General features: G+C 35.5%; 1 protein-coding gene across 1 annotated transcript in view; it reads left to right on the top strand.

The window, feature by feature from the left end:
- The window catches only part of TAPT1 (transmembrane anterior posterior transformation 1), a 95,897-nt gene that overhangs the window by 47,723 nt on the left and 32,424 nt on the right, over nt 1-15,750 (top strand). Inside the window, exons 5-8 of the mRNA XM_043971592.1 lie at nt 8,555-8,717; nt 12,325-12,460; nt 14,238-14,335; nt 14,571-14,640. Coding sequence (XP_043827527.1) covers nt 8,555-8,717; nt 12,325-12,460; nt 14,238-14,335; nt 14,571-14,640 — 467 coding nt within the window. The remainder of the gene's footprint in view (nt 1-8,554; nt 8,718-12,324; nt 12,461-14,237; nt 14,336-14,570; nt 14,641-15,750) is intronic.

A 15,750-nucleotide genomic window follows, 5' to 3' on the forward strand; every position in this document is an offset into this window, starting at 1 on the left:
ATAGGCAAACAAGTAGAAAGAAGTAGTAAAAGGAGATGGGAGGCCAGTTTTGGAGAGTTCGCTCCAAAACTCTCCATTTCCTGTCTTAGTTGGTTGGTGCATCTATAGATGGTTTTACTCTTTGCATTTGTATCCCCAGCACCTACTAAAGTGGACAGTACATAGCAATAAATAATAGTTGGTTGATTTATTGATTATTGACAATAGAAGCCTTATATAACCAACTATGGAAGATGTTGTGGGAAAAGAATGGAGCACTTTGTATAAGCTACAGTTTTAGTTAATTTGGAAGATTGCATTTTTTTTTCAGATTGGATTCCTTGTACAAATTTACTGAATTTATGAGAAATTATTTGCAATGTTAACATTACTTAAAAATCTCTTTTTATATTGCTTTGTGACAAGAGGTAGCATAATGTAGTAGTTAGAAAGGTGGATGGGAAGGTAGACTTCAGATCCTACTCGAACATGTGTATCCATTGGTCAGTTGGCATCCCAGTGCCCCCAGGCAGCTCCCTAAACTAGAAGTTACTGAAGAGTCCCTAATCAGTGCATACCCTGCACTGATAAAATCAAGGGTCCAGACACCTCCCACTCTCAGGTTATCCCACCTTGTGCTACCCTTGTCAAAAAATATGAAATAAAATTGAGACAGTTTGTGTTCTGGGCTAAAAATCAGGTTGGTAAATTTCTGCTTTGTTTTGTAGCCTGATCTTTTTCCCCGTTTCTGTGCATATGTAATGTAATTTTTACGTTCTTAAGTGGTGGTTTATTTTATGTCATGTATAACTAACATTTGTGATGAAAAATTAATGTGTGGTAATTGGAAAAAATAAAATTCAGTTTAAAAATTAAAAATTAATACCTGAAGTGGGTTGTTGGCAAAGTATTTCAAAATTACTCATCTTTTTAAACACTAGAGAAGGAAACACTAGTTATTTTTACATAATTTCAAAAGCGCAGAGGAGAAATAATTATTACAATTACAAAGACGTAATATCATTGACCCAAGTTGCTTGGTATATACTGTATGGGTAACACGAGGTCTTTTTTAATTTTTAGAGGCTGTACCCAAACAAAATTTTGCAAAAGCCTAGCCTTTTTTTTTTTTTTTTTTAGTGAGGCAATTGGGGTTAAGTGACTTGCCCAGGGTCACACAGCTAGTAAGTGTTAAGTGTCTGAGGTTGGATTTGAACTCAGGTACTCCTGACTCCAGGGCCAGTGCTCTATCCACTGCACCACCTAGCTGCCCCCAAAGCCTAGCCTTTTAAAAACAATTCTGGTTACAAACCTAAACTCTTTTCTCTTTATTTATCAAGGATACTTATATGAAAACAAGATTTTTGTTTCTCAAGGATCCACCTGCTGCTTCTAACTTTTCAATTGAAGTCATGATCCTCAATCTTAATATTATAGTTATCTTTATGACAACCAATTCTGAGATATAACTTTGTGAGAGTGTGAGTTTCTGTAACCAAATAAGCAATCTACCTGTCTGGAGATTTGCAATAATTTTATTGGGTCCAGAAATTGAAGTGAGGTTGAAATTCTGGATCAGACATTAACTATATATGTATTCTTATTCCAGTTGTATGCTAAATAAGGAGCTAAAGGGGAAAACTTGATTACAATAGTTCTTTTTTTAAAGTGTTCTAAAAGAATTTTCTGATATTCTTATAGATTTAAGATTGGGAGGGACCTTAGAGACCATCTAATTCAATCCCCTAATTTTATAGATGAGGAAACTATAGTTAAGAAATATACCCCTACCTAATCAGAATCACATCCTGTCTAATGCTGATAATTGGTTCTGAAAAAAGATAATGGACAAAATAATGTTACAGAAATAGTTCCATAAAAACAGCACTATAATTGACATGTCGTGGATAGAAATGGAAAGATGTGAGCTCAATACTCATAGAATAGGAGCACAGATGTAGAGTTGTAAGTTCATCTCATCCAATTCTCCATCATTCTTCAGATAAGAAGAATGAGGTTCAGAGAGGTTAAATGGCCTACCCTTGAGCCGTAGGAAATTTCAGAGCCAGGATTTTGAACCTAGTTTCTATATCTCTAAATGCAGTGCTCATTTTAGGTAAGGTAGGTTTGGAACAATTGAATAACTGAACCCCAAGGGGAGCCACTACTGTCTCAGTAGCTCTAGTCGAGTACACCCAGAGACCTGTCCTTGATTCTGATAATTTTAACATTTTTATATGTGACTTGATAAATGCATAGATGGCATAGATTATCAGATTTGCAGATAAAGTTGCAAATTTGACACAAAATTGAAAGGGTCATGACACAAGATTCAAAAATCTCAATAGTTTAGAACATTGGGCTAAATAAAATATATAAAATATAAAGTCCAAATTGCATCAAACCCCAGAACTTAACAAGACCTCCTCAGTGAGAACCCTAATTACTTAAAAAGGATCAGTCTAACAGTTCCTATAGGAAAAAACTAAATGGGTGAAAAATACCTTGTGTCCAGAGTATGAAATGCAGTTGGATGCCCCATACATTGAGCTAAATTTGTGTACATCAGTATACTGTATATATCTCAGACATTGATCTGTACCCAGAATGGAATAGGAAAGGGGAAATGTGTCAAAATAATACTACCCATGAGAAACTTTACAGAGCTTTTAATGGTCCTAAGTTGCTCCTCCCTTAAAAGAAATTAATCCATTTTAAAGATAAATTTCTCTTGATGAAACACCCTGATCTCTAAAGAATCCAAGTTAAGGGTGACTCAGACATCACTGAAAAGACACTTGATGAATTTAAGTAAACTATATCTTATATCATTGATAACCTATTCACAAGAAGTGATGTATGACTGAGATGTCCAACTGGAGGCCTGCAAAACTGCCAAGTGCTAACTGAAACAGATTACATTATCGTTGGAAAATGTTTAACGAAATAAATAAAAATTTATAATTAATATTAATATGTGGTTTTCTAATTTCTATTTGACTTTGGTATAAGGAGTATCATATGGGGAATGTATGATTGCAAAAGGAAGTGAGTTGGTTAATAACATGACTTTGTGAGGGATAACAGAGTACTGATAAAATGTAAAAAGATTTAAGGAAGGTCCATACCATACTGATAGCTAGCTATCTGTGAAGTCTGAGACACATATATAAGAATCACACAGGGTGATGGCATTGAAGGGGTATAATCTGTACTAATGTAAGCAGTATTCATATTAATCAGTTTATGAATCTGTTGAGGTAAATGCAAAGTGTTATTTTGGGTTTTAAAATATCCATTTCATGAGTCTAAAATGGGAGATATATATATATATATATATATATGAGTTCAGGGTGTTTTGTGACAGGTTAAAAAACTAATGCTATCTTAAGCAGAACTGAGTGGTGTAGGGTCTAGAGCAGAGATGCCAAACTCAAATTGGGAAATGTTTAACAAAATAAATAAAAATACAACATGGGTAGTAGTTAATTTGTGATTTTCTAAGTCAATAGATGGCATTAAGGGATCTGTTTCTGTTTCCATTTGACACACCACTGATCTAGAACAGGGTATGTAATAATCTTATTCTCTGTCCTAGTCAGACTTCAGGTAAACTATTGTATTTAGTATTGGTTGTCCTATAGGTATTTATCTCAAAAGCCAACATACCTAAAACAAAATTCCTCTTTTCCCCAAAACCCACCCCTCCTTTGAACTTCCTGTTTCTGTTGAGGGTACCTTCATCTTCCAGGCACCCATATTGATAGTCTTGGAATCATTCTCAGCTCCTTCAGCCCATATAGCCAATCAGTTGCCAAGTATTAGCAATTGTATTTCTATAGTTACCTCTTACATCTGTCTTATTCTCTTTACTCATACAAACAAAACATTGATTCACATCCCCTTGACCTCTTGTCTGAACTATTATAATTGCCTCCTAATTGGTTTCCCTACTGCAGCCCTCTCCCTTCTTCAATACATCGTCTACACGATGGTAAAAGCGAGTTTCCTAAAGAACAGATGTGACAATGGAATCCCCCAGCTCAGTAAACTCTAATCGTTCCCTCTTACCCCAAGGATGAAATACAAACTCTTACATTTAACATTTAGATTCTTCACAACCTGGTTCTCACCCACGCTTTCAGCCTTATTACCTTCCACAAACTCTTTGGTCTACCCCCAAATGGCCTTCTTATTCTTCACACTTATGCTCACCACTCTCTCTGGTCTTGGTGTCTTTGCATAAGTTGTCCCCCATACCTAGAATCTATTCATTCCTTCAGTCTTTCTCTTAGTATCCCTGATTTACTTCAGTGCTTACCTTCCTTGCATCAAGGTTTTATAGTTAAGGTAGGTTTGAGTTATTATTGTGAAATGAAAGCTAATAGGAGTTTATCAAGCCCTTGCCAAGTACTAATGAACAAAAACTAAGGGATTGGATGCGAGGAACCTTCTTGTTTTGAACACTAGAACTTTGAATACTAGTACATGTCCTCCATCAGCTTGGAAAAAATGTCATCTGAAGAAAATTACTACTATTAGACATAAACTAAAATTTTCAAGGTAAATCACAAAGTTGATGAAAATTCAAAACCATTATTTGTGGGTTTTAACATTTTTCTGATGGGATTAGATTAGTTTTGTTTTTATGGCATTTTCCCCCATAATATTAGACAACTTTGCATCTGCTAACATATCTCAAAATAGAAATATGAAATAGTGGGAGTTTTTAAAGGTTTATATCAATGACTACATGTTATTAGTGAACCTCACTAAGACTGTCTAAATCTGGATAAATTTTTTCCAAGTTCCCATTATTATTTGTTTTGTTTTGTTTTTGTTTTTGGAGACTGAGTCTCTATCTCATCCAAACTGGAAATGCAGCCCTTTCATGGGACTGGTGCCTTCTTTCTACAGGGCAGGGTCATCATGTTGCTGCCAGACTTAGTTTGGATACCCAATAATCAGCTCAGTCCATAGGTGAGAACTGTAGCTAAGGACTCCTGAGTTCAAGTGATCAACCAGCAGCATCAGTAACAAATGTATCACCACATCTGGTTAGTTCATATATTTTGTGTACCAACAAATCAAACTCTTTTTTTTCTGACCTGTTATTTATATATCTTAAATGACTGATACATCTAGAAATATGCATAAATAAGATAAAAAAATGAATAAAATATCTGTACATATCATGTATATGTGTATATATATGTCAGTTTGGAGAAATCATTTTTTTCTATTTAGAAAAGTAATTTCATTTGGTTTAAAATTTCAGTGTGTTTTTTGATGGTTTTAAATTTTGTCATCTAATTTCTGTTATTTCACATAAATGTAAATATAATTTTATGAAATGGCTACGAGGGCTATACCATTTTGCCACAAAATGTAAATAATATGTTGTTTATTGTGACTTATTTTCCATTCTTTAAGATCTCATTCTGGGGGGCAGCTAGGTCGCTCAGTAGATAAAGCACTGGCCCTAGGAGGACCTGAGTTCAAATCTGGTCTCAAACATTGACACTTACTAGCTGTGTGACCCTGGGCAAGTCACTTAATCCTCATTGCCCCAGAAAAAAAAAAAAAAGATCTCATTCTATTTTCCTGTGTCGTGTCCCCCAGTATAATAACCATTTTCTATTTGTTTTGTTTAAAAACCAGCAGAGATTTTGTGTTTTAAAAGTATCAATTATGTTGCCCTTTTCCTATCAATTTCAAGGATGATGTTTCCTATTTTACTGATTACCAATTATGATAATTATAGGAATTCGTTCCCCAAAAAATTAAATATAAGATATTTTTACTTATAAATTAGAATACTACCTTTTCATTGGAAAACTCAACAGGACAGTTTCTTATCAAGCATCTCTGATATTTTCTTATTCAATATAGATGCATGTTATAGGAGGGAGGGAATATGATACAATTTTAAAATCATTAGATTGAAAATCAGATTTGTTTTCTAATGCCTTATATGTTATTAACTACCTGTTCAATCTTGAAAGTCATTTTTCTTATCTATTAAATGAGGATATTGGAGTGAATAATCTTTAAGTCTCTTTTTACTCTAAAATTGTGTGAATCTATAATGATTTGATAAAAAATAATTGGAAACTCTCAGGTGCCTTTATGGAATATGTTTAAGGAAAAAAGAATAACATCTAGATTGACTTAAGTCAAACTTTAATTTATTTTCCTTTTTGGTAATTAAATTGCTTTTAGTTCACTTCACAATTTCAATCTTTTTTCCAAAATTGAAACATAAAACTATGGGTTATAGAACCTTAGAGTATTTCATAATGCTTTAGCTTATGTCATGATTCATAGCATTTTTTTAAAAATTTAGTACAGAAAATTTGATACACAGACTTGCAGTACTGGAATTTGAGCTGGTATGGCCAGCTGGTCAAGCTCCCTGGATTTAAACAAAGTTGACTCAAATATCTCAGACATATGACAGCCATAGCCAGTTTTTAAAAGACTCGATAGGATTTTACAATTTCCTTTTTTAAATTTATTGCAGTCTATAATTCAGCAGACATTTATTAAGCACCCTACTACTTATAAGGCAGTGTACTAGGTACAGGGTTAAAGAGGGAGATAAATAGCACTTTTAGTTTATGGAATCAAAGAAAGCTTCTTGGGGAAGTGGTCTGGAATTTGGGTCTTGAAAGATAGAACAAATAACAAATAAAACAAACATTAATTGCCTCCTATGTATAGTGTATTCTGCTAGCAGTGGAGGAGACTCAAAGCTGAGGTCAGACGGAGTCCCTGTATTCCAAGAGCCTGGTGGGGCTTAACTCCCCATACACAAGTCATTTTAGTCTAATGCATGTGTATACACACACACACGTATATATGAAGTGTCTCCATAGTGGGTAGTTTAAATAGTGCTTTAAGGCTTTCAAAGTACAATTTAGCATCTTCTCAGATCCTGACCATGTTACTTTGATGTGTCACTATTCTAATTATATAAATCAAGAAACTGACACTCAGAGTTGTTAAATGATTTCTAAAAAATGTTTCATCGAGGCTCTGTTCTTTTTTTTAAAAAAAATTACTGTCATTTCCCTCTGACTCCACACCCACTTCTTTCAATAGAATCTTCCACTGTGAAATCAAGTTAAATAAATCACTGTGTTGACTGTGCCTAAAAACGTATGTTTCATCCCCCATCTTTGCTAATAGATTTGCTTCACTGTCAAGTCCTCCAACATCTCAGTTGGCCGCTGCATTGATTAAAGCCCTCAAGTCTTTCAGTATTAATTTCTTTACATTTTTGTGATTGCCATCTAAATTGTTGTGGTTTTACTTGACTGCATTCTATTAGTTCGAATGGATATTTTCCACATTTTTCCAAATGCTTCATGTTCATAATTTTTGGCTCAATGACATGCCTAGAACACTGCGGAATTAAGTAACTTGCCCAAGATCCCACAGCCAGCATGTATCAGAACTAGAACTTGAACCCAGATCTTCCTGACTTTGAGGCTGTCTCTTTGTGCACTAAACTGCACTGTTTCTCAGGTGCTAAGGCTATTATTAAGGGAAGGGAATCCATACCAAGACCTAAGAACTAACTAGGAATTTTCTCACCTTGGGAGAAGAGTCTGAGGCATGGGAGCGGGAAGGGGAGAGGACAGTCCAGCCATCGGTGTAATTATAGAGGCAAAGAGGGCAGCTCATCCCCAGGCAGTCAGTGGAAGGGAATTATCAGGGACAAGACATAAGGATGGCAACCACAAAGCTTCTGCCCTGTGCTCATCTCTGTACCATGGTGCAAATCTCTATTTACCCTGCACTAATTGTGTTCTGAGCAGCACAAATAGCTATAGTACACAATATTACATGGTAAATACAGTCGAGATAAAAAAAGAAAGTGAGGTCTGCAGGTGTAGAGAATGGACAGTAATTATAGAAGAAGTGTATTTTATATGGCATAAATAGAACTTGCTTTACCTCCTTTGAGACCTGGTTGTTCTTTTGGCTGCCTCAGAGTCAACTACAAATTTTGGTTTTGCTAATCAAGTGGTAGATACAGTAAATCTGGGAATTCATTGATGTAAATCCATTTTCCATCACATCAGCTTTGATAGTAACAGTGAGTTGTGTTTGTCGAGACTTATTGTCTAATATGTAATAATTGTTTTAGTGCTTACCATCTTTGTGCTGGAGAAGCAGCATAGTGTGATGGGAACAGTCAGGAGACCTGGGTCCTCATTTACTCTCTATGTGTCCCTGGGGAAACCACTTAACCTGTGTGACTATAACTTTTCTTTATCTGTCAGATGGGCTTAATAATACTCTACCTCCAGGACTGTTGTGAAGAAATTGATTTGTAAATATTTAAATGCCATCAAAATGTAAATTATTAATATCACAACGTGGTAGAAGAATAATACCTTCATAGTAGTACCAAGTGATTCAGTTTGACTTTTCTTGTATTTTAGATTTATATGCATTTTTTAAAAATGTAATTATTCCATGTGCTTCCACTCTTGGTCCAAGTGAGGCTTTATTTTGAAACTACATAAAATAGAACTAATATTTTCATTACATTTATATGTTTCAGGGACAGACGTTTGCTTCAGCCTGCTCAGATTTGTGATATTTTGAAGGGCGTCATCTTGGTAATTTGCTTCTTCATGATGCACTACGTTGATTATTCTATGATGTATCACCTCATAAGAGGGCAGTCTGTCATTAAACTTTATATCATCTACAACATGCTTGAGGTAAAGACATAACATCTTCCTGCCAAGACAACATTGAGTTTATCTGTTTGGATCAGTTATCGTATCTTGCATGTGAATAATTTTATGTTAAGTTTAATGTATGCAGGGGGCAGCTAGGTGGCACAGTGGATAAAGCACCGGGCCTGGATTCAGGAAGACCTGAGTTCAAATCTGGCCTCAGACACTTGACCCTTAGTAGCTGTGTGACCCTGGGCAAGTCACTTAACCCTCAGTGCCCACAAAAAAAAAAAGTTTAATGTATGCGGTATAGAAGAGCATGTACTAGGCACCATAGGGAGAATAAAGATTGCTTTTTTTTAGTCCTCAGATCAACTGGTAATAAAATTTCATCTTTAATCTCCATAATTTATAAACTGAGAATATCTGTTTCTTAGTCATATTAGTATATAAGTGCTTCTTGATAATGTAACTGTTAGTGAAAAACACTCTTTAAATATATGTTGGAAACTTATATTGCAACCTTTGCTAGAATTTCACAATTTAAAAATTACATCTAAAGAAAACATGAAATATGGATAACAAATGCTTTTGCTTTCACTGTAACAAGTTTTTAGATTTTTAAAAAAGTTTTCATAGCTTTTTCCTATTGTGATTAAATCTATATTTGATGCAGTCTTTCCGAACACTATGATTTAGCTACAGGACAACTACCTTTCCCATCCCCATGCCTTTGCATTAGCTCTCCTCCAAGATGGGACTGTTCTGTACTCATGGAACTTCTTAGTTTCCCTGATTTCCTTTAAGACACAGCTCAAACCCCACTCTGAGCAGGAAGCCTTTCTCAGGTCCCTCCTCTCCTATCTCAGGCCTACCCTTCCCTCCCCTGCCCCACCACCAATTCTCAGTTACTGATGCCTTCCCCTTTCAGATTGCTTTCATGTTCGCTCGCTTGCTCTCCCTCTCTCCCTCCCTCTCTCCCTCCCTCCCTCCCTCTCTCTCCCCCCCGCCCACGTGTGTGTGTGTGTGTGTGTGTGTGTGTGTGTGTGTGATAAGTACTTAGTCATGTGGCGACTTTTATTAGCATGTATGATCCTTGAAGGTAGGGGCTGTTTCTTGCTTTTATGTCTCCTCCCCAGCACTTACATAGTGCCAGACACATAAGTGCTTAACAAACACTTGTCCATCGACTATTTCTTCCAGTAGAATGGAAGCTTCTTGAAGGCAGATTGTTTTCATTTCTGTCTCTGTGTCCCCATGGCTAGCACAGTGTCTGGCTCACAGTAGGTGCTTAATAAATGCTTTTTCAATTGAAGAAGTGAGGAGAGAAGGGAACATGGGTGGTGCAGTGGATGGAGCGCTAGACCTAGAGTCAGAAAGATTTATCTTCCTGAGTTCAAATCCAGCCTCAGACACTTACTAGCTGTGCGATCCTGGGCAAGACACTTAACCTGGTTTGCCTCAGTTTCCTCATCTTTAAAGTGAGCTGGAGAAGGAAATGGCAAACCACTCCAGGATCTTTGAGAATAAAAACCCAAATGGGGTCAGGAAGAGTTGGACACCACTGAAAGATGACTGAGCAAACAAAAAGTAAGGAGAGACTTGTTTTAGAGTGGGGATTATTAAATTTTGAATTATGTGCCACTTTAGCAGTCTGGCAAAGCCTATGGTGAACCCTTCTCAATGTAATGTTTTTAAATATGTAAAATAAAATACATATTATTATAAAAGAAACCAATTATCTTGAAATACATTTGTCAAAATTTATTTTAAAATTTCATGGACCCGGGGGCAGCTAGGTGGTGCAGTGGATAAAGCACTGGCCTTGGATTCAGGAGGACCTGAGTTCAAATCCAGCCTCGGACACTTGACACTTAACTAGCTGTGTGACCCTGGGCAAGTCACTTAACCCTCATTGCCCTGCCCAAAATAAAAATTTTAATTTAAAAAAAAATTTCATGGACCCCAGGTTAAGAAGCCCAACTTTAGATGCCCAGGTGAATCCAGTAACTATGGTGAAGGATAGTTAAGAAGGATGGTGGTATGTTATCAGGTTAAAGTTCATCTAAAGAGGAAATCAGCTCTTTGAGAATGGTTTCAGTGACTCAGAGGCTGGGACAGTCATTCATCTGAACAATTCATTCAAGTCATGTTCTGATGTCAAGGAATGTTGTATTGAAGGCTAGTAAGTTGATCAATTTAGTGTTTATAGCTGCATTGCCCCTGTGCTTGCTGTGCTCAGATACATGCAGTAGAAAGGAATCTTGCTGTAGTTTAGTCATGAAAAGTCTATTTTGTATGAGGAACACCAAAAAGAATGCCCCATCTATCTAAAATGGGAACAACTTCATCCCTGTTTGCAACAAGTCACTTGTGTTTATTCAACTCCTTTAACTCTCCTCTTATTTTTTATAACCTGTTTGGGAGTGAATTCCTTTGGCCTGCATCTTTGACTCTTTTTGGGGGGAGGGGGGAATGAGGCTAGGATCTGTCTGCCTGCCTTTAAAACTGGTTTAAATAATCAAGCATTTGGTGATTTAGTGTTCTAGCTCTATTTAGCTGAGATATTTATTTACTAAATAGTTTATTGTGTCACTTAATATGAACAATCATGGTTAAGTCTAATTTGGAAAGACTGTAGAGTGGAAAAAGTAAAGTGCTGAATTTGGTCAGAGGGGACAGAAGTATCATTTAACTTCCTCCTCTCTATCATGGCCATGACAATATTTCTGCTGCTTACTTTAGAGAGCTGTTGTGCAGATAGCACCATGCAACCCTTCAAGTCCTGAATCAACATGACCTACACATGAAGGGAGAGACCTGAAAATATCTAACAATTATTTGACTGTATGAGATAGTCAGCCGTATTCAAATAATGACAGTTGGTCAGAGTGCAAATGGCCACTGCCTTAGCTTATTAGTACAAGTGATCTCCCATTCTTGGAATGCCCTCCATCTTCTTTTATATCGTTCAGTATCCTTAACTTCCTTCAAAATTTAGTTCAGGCAATAACATCCTATGGGAAGCCTTTCATTATTTTCCCACTTGTTTTAATGTTATCTCCTTCCTCAAATTATTTTACCTTTATTCATGTATTTATTTATATGTTGTGCATCTTGGTAGAATATACACTTCTCCTTCTTTTTTTTTTTTTTTTAGTGAGGCAATTGAGGTTAAGTGACTTGCCCAGGGTCACACAGCTAGGAAGTGTTAAGTGTCTGAGGCCGGATTTGAACTCAGGTACTCCTGACTCCAGGGCCGGTGTTCTATCCACTGCACCACCTAGCTGCCCCGAATATATGCTTCTTAATGGCAGAGATTGTTTTGTATCTCCAGAGTCTAACACAATGCTTTGCACATAATTGCTTAATAAATGAATTTTAATTGGATTAAATTGATGGTTTGCCCTTATCTGAAGGATTTATGTTTTAATCATTTAAATTGCTGAAACATGTTTTGGGTATTCCCTTGTACTTGGATATATTCTCACTAGTTAATAGATACAGGTGATGGGATATCTAAGATGAAAAATTGTTTCTGAAGTTTGACTCTGGCCATTTTTGCAGTATACTTTAGCAGTGTATTATACATAAATATCAATGATGACTACTAACTGAAGCACTTTTTTTTTTCAATGTCACTCCTCAGGTTGCCGATCGCCTGTTTTCATCATTTGGCCAAGATATTTTAGATGCTCTTTACTGGACAGCAACAGAACCTAAAGAAAGAAAAAGAGCCCATATTGGTTTGATTCCTCATTTTTTCATGGCTGTGCTTTATGTCTGTATCCTTTTAGAATTTCTGGAAACACCAACTGCTTGACAAATTCTTTCACTTAGCATGTGCAGTTGTAAATAATTACAAACATTAAGTTGTAGCTTTATTTATTTACAACTAAAAATTGCTATTTCCTTGTCAGAAGCTAGATGCTTTTGAATTTTAAAAGAATAATTTTTAATCAACATAAAGTACATTATAGTTACATTTCTTTGAAATGCTTTGTAAGAATAATAAAACAAGAGATTTTGTTAGGAAAATACTGTGAATGGAATCAGACTCCAGGACAGAAAACATCCACTGTAATTTTTTTTGCAATTATGGTGAAATAATTGAACTAAGCTATAAACATTAGCATGAGAAACAATATATTTATGAGATTGAAACACTAGTTAGGTTTTGGGGGTCTTTTGGTTTGTTTTTCAGAGAATATCTAAGAATATGAAAAGAAAACAGTGCCATTCCTAAATAAATTATTTTAAATATATTTGCCTGAGAGTAATAATTAACCCTATTTTTATTAAGTTTACCCTCTTTTTTTCCCTTTTGGATTAAATTGCCCAAGATAAGTCTGAGTTTGAAACTTGAAAGATATAGTGAGAAATTTTTGAGAATTTCTTAGTCTCAAACTTTATTATATGTCTTGTTGGATTTTTTTTTTTGGTCTGAACTTTTGATTCATCAGTATGAAGAAGCTCCCAACATAAAAAGTCTTTTCCCTGATCCAGATCTACAACTTTTCTACAACCTAGAGATAACCAGTGTTTCAGAGATGGGATTTGAATTCAAGTCTTTCTGACTCCATGACCAACCCTTTGTCTTCTATGTCATGTTGTATCTTATAATGGGGTAATAAAGTGATTTGTTTTTTCTTTCTGTTCCTGAACTGTTCTAGTTTTTGGTGAAACTTTATGTTGATGAAGGTCAATTTAGAACAAACTGTAAAAGTGGAAATGTAATGTTTTCATATCCAATCCCATCTGGGAAATAGAGTCATCAAAGTTCTTGGGAGACTACAGAAACAATACAAACAATAGCACACTTTTTACCTTTGATTTCTAGAAGGGTCATCTTTAAAAGTGAAATTTTGTTCTTTTACTCCAAGAGTGAATTCATAGGTTTGGGGACAGAAAAGTTAAATATTAAATATTTAATTGATGATAGAAAAAAATTATCCAAAGCTAGTTGCTATGCCAGGATTAACGTTCAGTTGCGAGTAGGGATTGTGTCAGTCTAGATGAAACAGGTATTTTGGAAGTATTTGTGCAGTCTTTGACATGTGTGCTTCTAAAATAGAACATGGGGAAGGATGCCAACTAATTTTGCAGACTTTTTTTTTTAAATCAATTATCCTGCTTTCACAAAAGACTAGGGAAAATTAAGTATTATTTAGGAGAAACACTGAATGATATCTGGGTTAACTTTTTCTCATTAATTCCTTTTAGTAAGAAAAAATATGAATTAGGAGTATTAGCATGTGATTTAATATTGAACTTCCGAGCTTCTATTAGCACAGTAATTAGAATTTTCATTCAAGCATAATTAAATGGACAAGCATTAAAGTTTGGGTTTGTTTTTGTTTTTTTTAATCAAAGTTCTGTAAATGTTACTGTTTATCAACCATCCAGTAGGGAAGTTATGAAGAAAAGTCAATTAAATGTGGCTAGGAGTTAGATAATAAATCTTCTCTTTTTTCCTCAATGAATGTCTTAAATATTTTGTACTATGACCATATTAAGATGATATGGAAAAAAATATTTTTTCCTTAACATTAGTATTGACAGTTCTGCATGCAATTCTTATTATGGTTCAAGCGACAACTCTCAATGTAGCTTTTAATTCACACAACAAATCATTGCTTACTATCATGATGTCTAATAATGTAAGTGGAAAGGGGATTTTTTCTACAACCTAAAGTAATATTAAGATATATGTTAAGTTAAAATTCTAAATTTGTGAAGCTATAATTCTAAGTGCAGTTAAATTAGATTTAATAAGAGATTCATTATTTTTTAAAATTCTCTGTTAAAATTATGGTTTAGTGACACCTATATTTAAAATTTCAGTTAAAATTGTTGATATGATTGTAAATACAGTTATTTTGTTTAAAATTACAGTTTGTTGAAATTAAAGGAAGTGTTTTCAAGAAGTTTGAGAAGAACAATCTCTTTCAAATGTCCAATAGTGGTATGTATAATGCCCGGGTCCTAAATAGCTATCTTAAGTCTCATTAATATTATTGTGCATGTTTTTTAATGAATTTGTTACTGTTCAGTTGTTTTCAGTCTTGTCCAACTCTTCATCACCCACTTGGGGTTTTGGCAGAGAGACTGGAGTGTTTTACCATTTCCTTCTCCAGCTCATTTTACATATGAGGAAATTGTGGGAAACAGGATGAAGTGACTTGCCCATGGTCATACAGCTTACTAAGTGCCTGAGGCCAGATTTGAACTCATGAAGATGAGTCTTCCTGACTCCAGACCCAGCACTGTTCCACCTAGCTGCCTTTTAAATGAATACTGAAAGTCTAATCAAACATGTTGGAGAGGAGATTTTTATTCAGGTATAGCTTAAGAGATGCGGGATGTAAAGTCCCTTCCAACTCTGTGAATCTTTGCCTTTTCTTTGAACTAATCATCTTTGTCCTTTTCCTTGGACTTCCCCATATCTAATCCAGGCCTCCTGGCTAAACATATTTCACAGAGTCAGAAGGGTACTCAGAGGCCAGATAGTATAGGTTGTATAGAAATACTAATCCTCTTTACAAACCCCACCTCTCCCTGTCCAAATCGCCATCCTCAATCTGCGGAAAGATCTCCAGTGATGGGTAGCCTACTACATCCTGAGGCAACGTATTCTGTCTCTGATTAGCCCATTACATTTTAAGAGATTTTTCATCATATTAAGGGAAATCTGCCTTTCCACCACTTTCACCCATTGTTCCTAGCATTGTGCTCCATTGCCAAACAAAACTCTAATCCTTCTTACATGAAATAACTTTCTTGAAGATACACACACACACACACACACACACACACACACACGCAGTTGTGCACCCACGTACATTTCATCTTCCCTCAAATTAGCATGCCAGCTTCTTCATCTAATTCTAAGATGGCAATTCCCCCACAATCCTTGGTTGCCTTCCTCTTAATGACTAATTTCTGGTTTTGCTGTTTGATACCTGTGTGATAGTGAGCAAATTACTGCATCTCTCTACATCTTAGTTTCTTTGTCAGTAAAACGGAGCTGTGACTAGATCCCTGAGACCCCTTTCAGCTCTGCACACTACATTTC

This window comes from Dromiciops gliroides, chromosome 6, assembly GCF_019393635.1.
Source record: "Dromiciops gliroides isolate mDroGli1 chromosome 6, mDroGli1.pri, whole genome shotgun sequence".
In the NCBI taxonomy this organism is placed as follows: domain Eukaryota; kingdom Metazoa; phylum Chordata; class Mammalia; order Microbiotheria; family Microbiotheriidae; genus Dromiciops; species Dromiciops gliroides.